The sequence below is a fragment of the Myotis nattereri genome, assembly GCF_964212035.1.
Source record: "Myotis nattereri genome assembly, chromosome: 2".
NCBI classification, from domain to species: Eukaryota; Metazoa; Chordata; class Mammalia; order Chiroptera; family Vespertilionidae; genus Myotis; species Myotis nattereri.
Window position 1 is genome coordinate 113,148,826 of NC_138076.1, and position 2,035 is coordinate 113,150,860.

Consider the following 2,035-nt stretch of genomic DNA (forward strand, 5'->3'; position numbering starts at 1 on the left):
GATTATTCTTGGTAATAATCTTGATACTTTAGGCATAGAATTTTAAATACTAGGTGTAAGTAAGTCCCTGATACATTTTTGAGTCTTGTTCATTGGTGAGAGTATTGTTTTATACTAACAGTTGCTCTCTTTAGAGAAGTAAAATTTTTCCTCTATATGCCCTTTTAAAATAAAAATATTTTAAACAAAAATAACGTTTAAGTTAAATATTTATTACCAACAAACTAAAATATAGAAAGTATGTTGTCATGATTGAATTTAAACTGTTACCTATATTCAAGTTTAGAGCACATAAACTACTCTATTATAATGTAAAGGAGTATAAACTACTAGCCTAATTTTTTTATTTTTTTATTTTATTTTTATTTTTTTTTGCTAGTTAAACTTTTTATTACGAGGAAAAACAATTTAAACAGAAAAAGATAAAATCTCCGAATCACCTATATAGAACAGGAGCACTAAGGTGTTCCCTCCGTATCCACCCCGGTCCTCCGCTGCTTAGAACTCTGGCTGCTGTGTTCAAATGGAGAGTGAAGAATGGTGAGCTTCAGACTTCCCTCAGGGCCGGAGAAGCTGCTGGACAGGACGCTTGGACTTCCATCGTCTGTGGCAATAGTATCATCTGAGGAAACTTCAGCCTGGGCTTTCTCTCTTTCATCTCTCAGTGCATCCTCATACAAGTGTGGGAGAGCAGTGGGGTCATTCCCAGTGACCCTAGTGAAAAATGTCAGGACTTTCATCTTGGTGGTTTCAGCATGGGCTCTTGGACCCCACAGGAACTCATGGCATGGAGGATCACTATTGGGCACCTGCTGGTATTCCAAGTACTTTTCCTGCACTAGATCTTCAGTGATGAGCTTCCTGGGCTCCCCATAGATGAAATTATTCTTCCCAGCATGCAACCCAATCATATTCAGCACTTCCCAGATTCTCTCTTCTGAGGCACGGTGTCTGTGCATGAAGATTATGCCCAAGATGAATACCAGGAGGCCAGCCTTGGGCGTGCCCTGGACATCACTCAGCATCCCATCGTCGGTGAGGTCTAATAATTTAATGAGCATGTAGGAATGGCTGGTGGGGCCCACTTCCTTCACGTCAATGCCAAAGACAATCTCCATGCACTCACAGGCTCTCCTGAAGATCACAGGGAAGTGATCCTTGTGCTCTCTGATGACACTCTCTAGCATTTCTGCCTTTGTGATGGGCTCCTTTGTGGCATACTTGATAATCAGGTACCGCACCAAGTCATACATCGTATTTTTTAGCACTTCAGTGAACAAGGACTCAGGATTTGGTGGAGTCTGCAAGGTACTTGGGTCCTCTTCTTGGTGGCTTGATAGAGTGACTGTGTTGGCAGTGGAGGAGGAGTAGGTTATCTGAAAAAGACTAAGTATCCCAGTGGCAGGCAAATCCTCTGGAGTGCCAGGGGTCAAAGGAGAGAGAGAGGAGAATGAGGTGTTGGTACTGGTGGCTTCTTCCTCTTCAACTATGGGAACCTGTAAACCTACCAGGCCCTGTGCCTCTCTTGGGGCCTGAAGGTCTTCCTTAAGGTTGCAGCTCTCACTATTCCGACTGTGAGGCATGACTTGTGTTGGGGACAGCTGGCCAATTGGGACCCACAGACCTTAACGCTTGGCAGCACCTGGGACTCTTTCCTCTGCTGATCTGACGTTACAACTCTGCCACTAAGCTTCACTTTCTTCAGGCTCCTTGATGACTGGCAGAGTCTGGGACTCCTCACCTCTCTGATCTGATTCTGGTTATCTCAGTTGAAGCCTTATCTCCCTGGAACTCCAAAAGTCAAAGTCGGAAAACAGTACCTCCAAGGATCCCCAGACTGAAAGCAGGCTCAGAACAGGCTAGGGCTCATTCTGTTCTGTTCTGCTCTGTTCTACTACTTGCCTAATTTTAAAAAGATCAGCCCAATTTATGCAATTTTTTAAAGCATTAAATAGATAAAATACTAATCCTCTCAACCCATAAGCAGACTGATTAAGGTCTTCTTGGGAACTGAGGTTGGGTTACAGGAAGCAAA

At 43.3% G+C, this 2,035-nt stretch overlaps 1 protein-coding gene across 1 annotated transcript; it reads right to left on the reverse strand.

The window, feature by feature from the left end:
• Positions 1–380: 380 nt before the first annotated feature.
• LOC308514494 (putative MAGE domain-containing protein MAGEA13P) lies at positions 381–1,583 on the reverse strand (the record flags this gene model as incomplete). Its single annotated transcript, XM_081084657.1, has 1 exon — positions 381–1,583. The coding sequence occupies one exon, from the start codon at positions 1,581–1,583 to the stop codon at positions 459–461; it is 1,125 nt and encodes a 374-aa protein (XP_080940783.1). The 3' UTR covers positions 381–458.
• Positions 1,584–2,035: the final 452 nt, after the last annotated feature.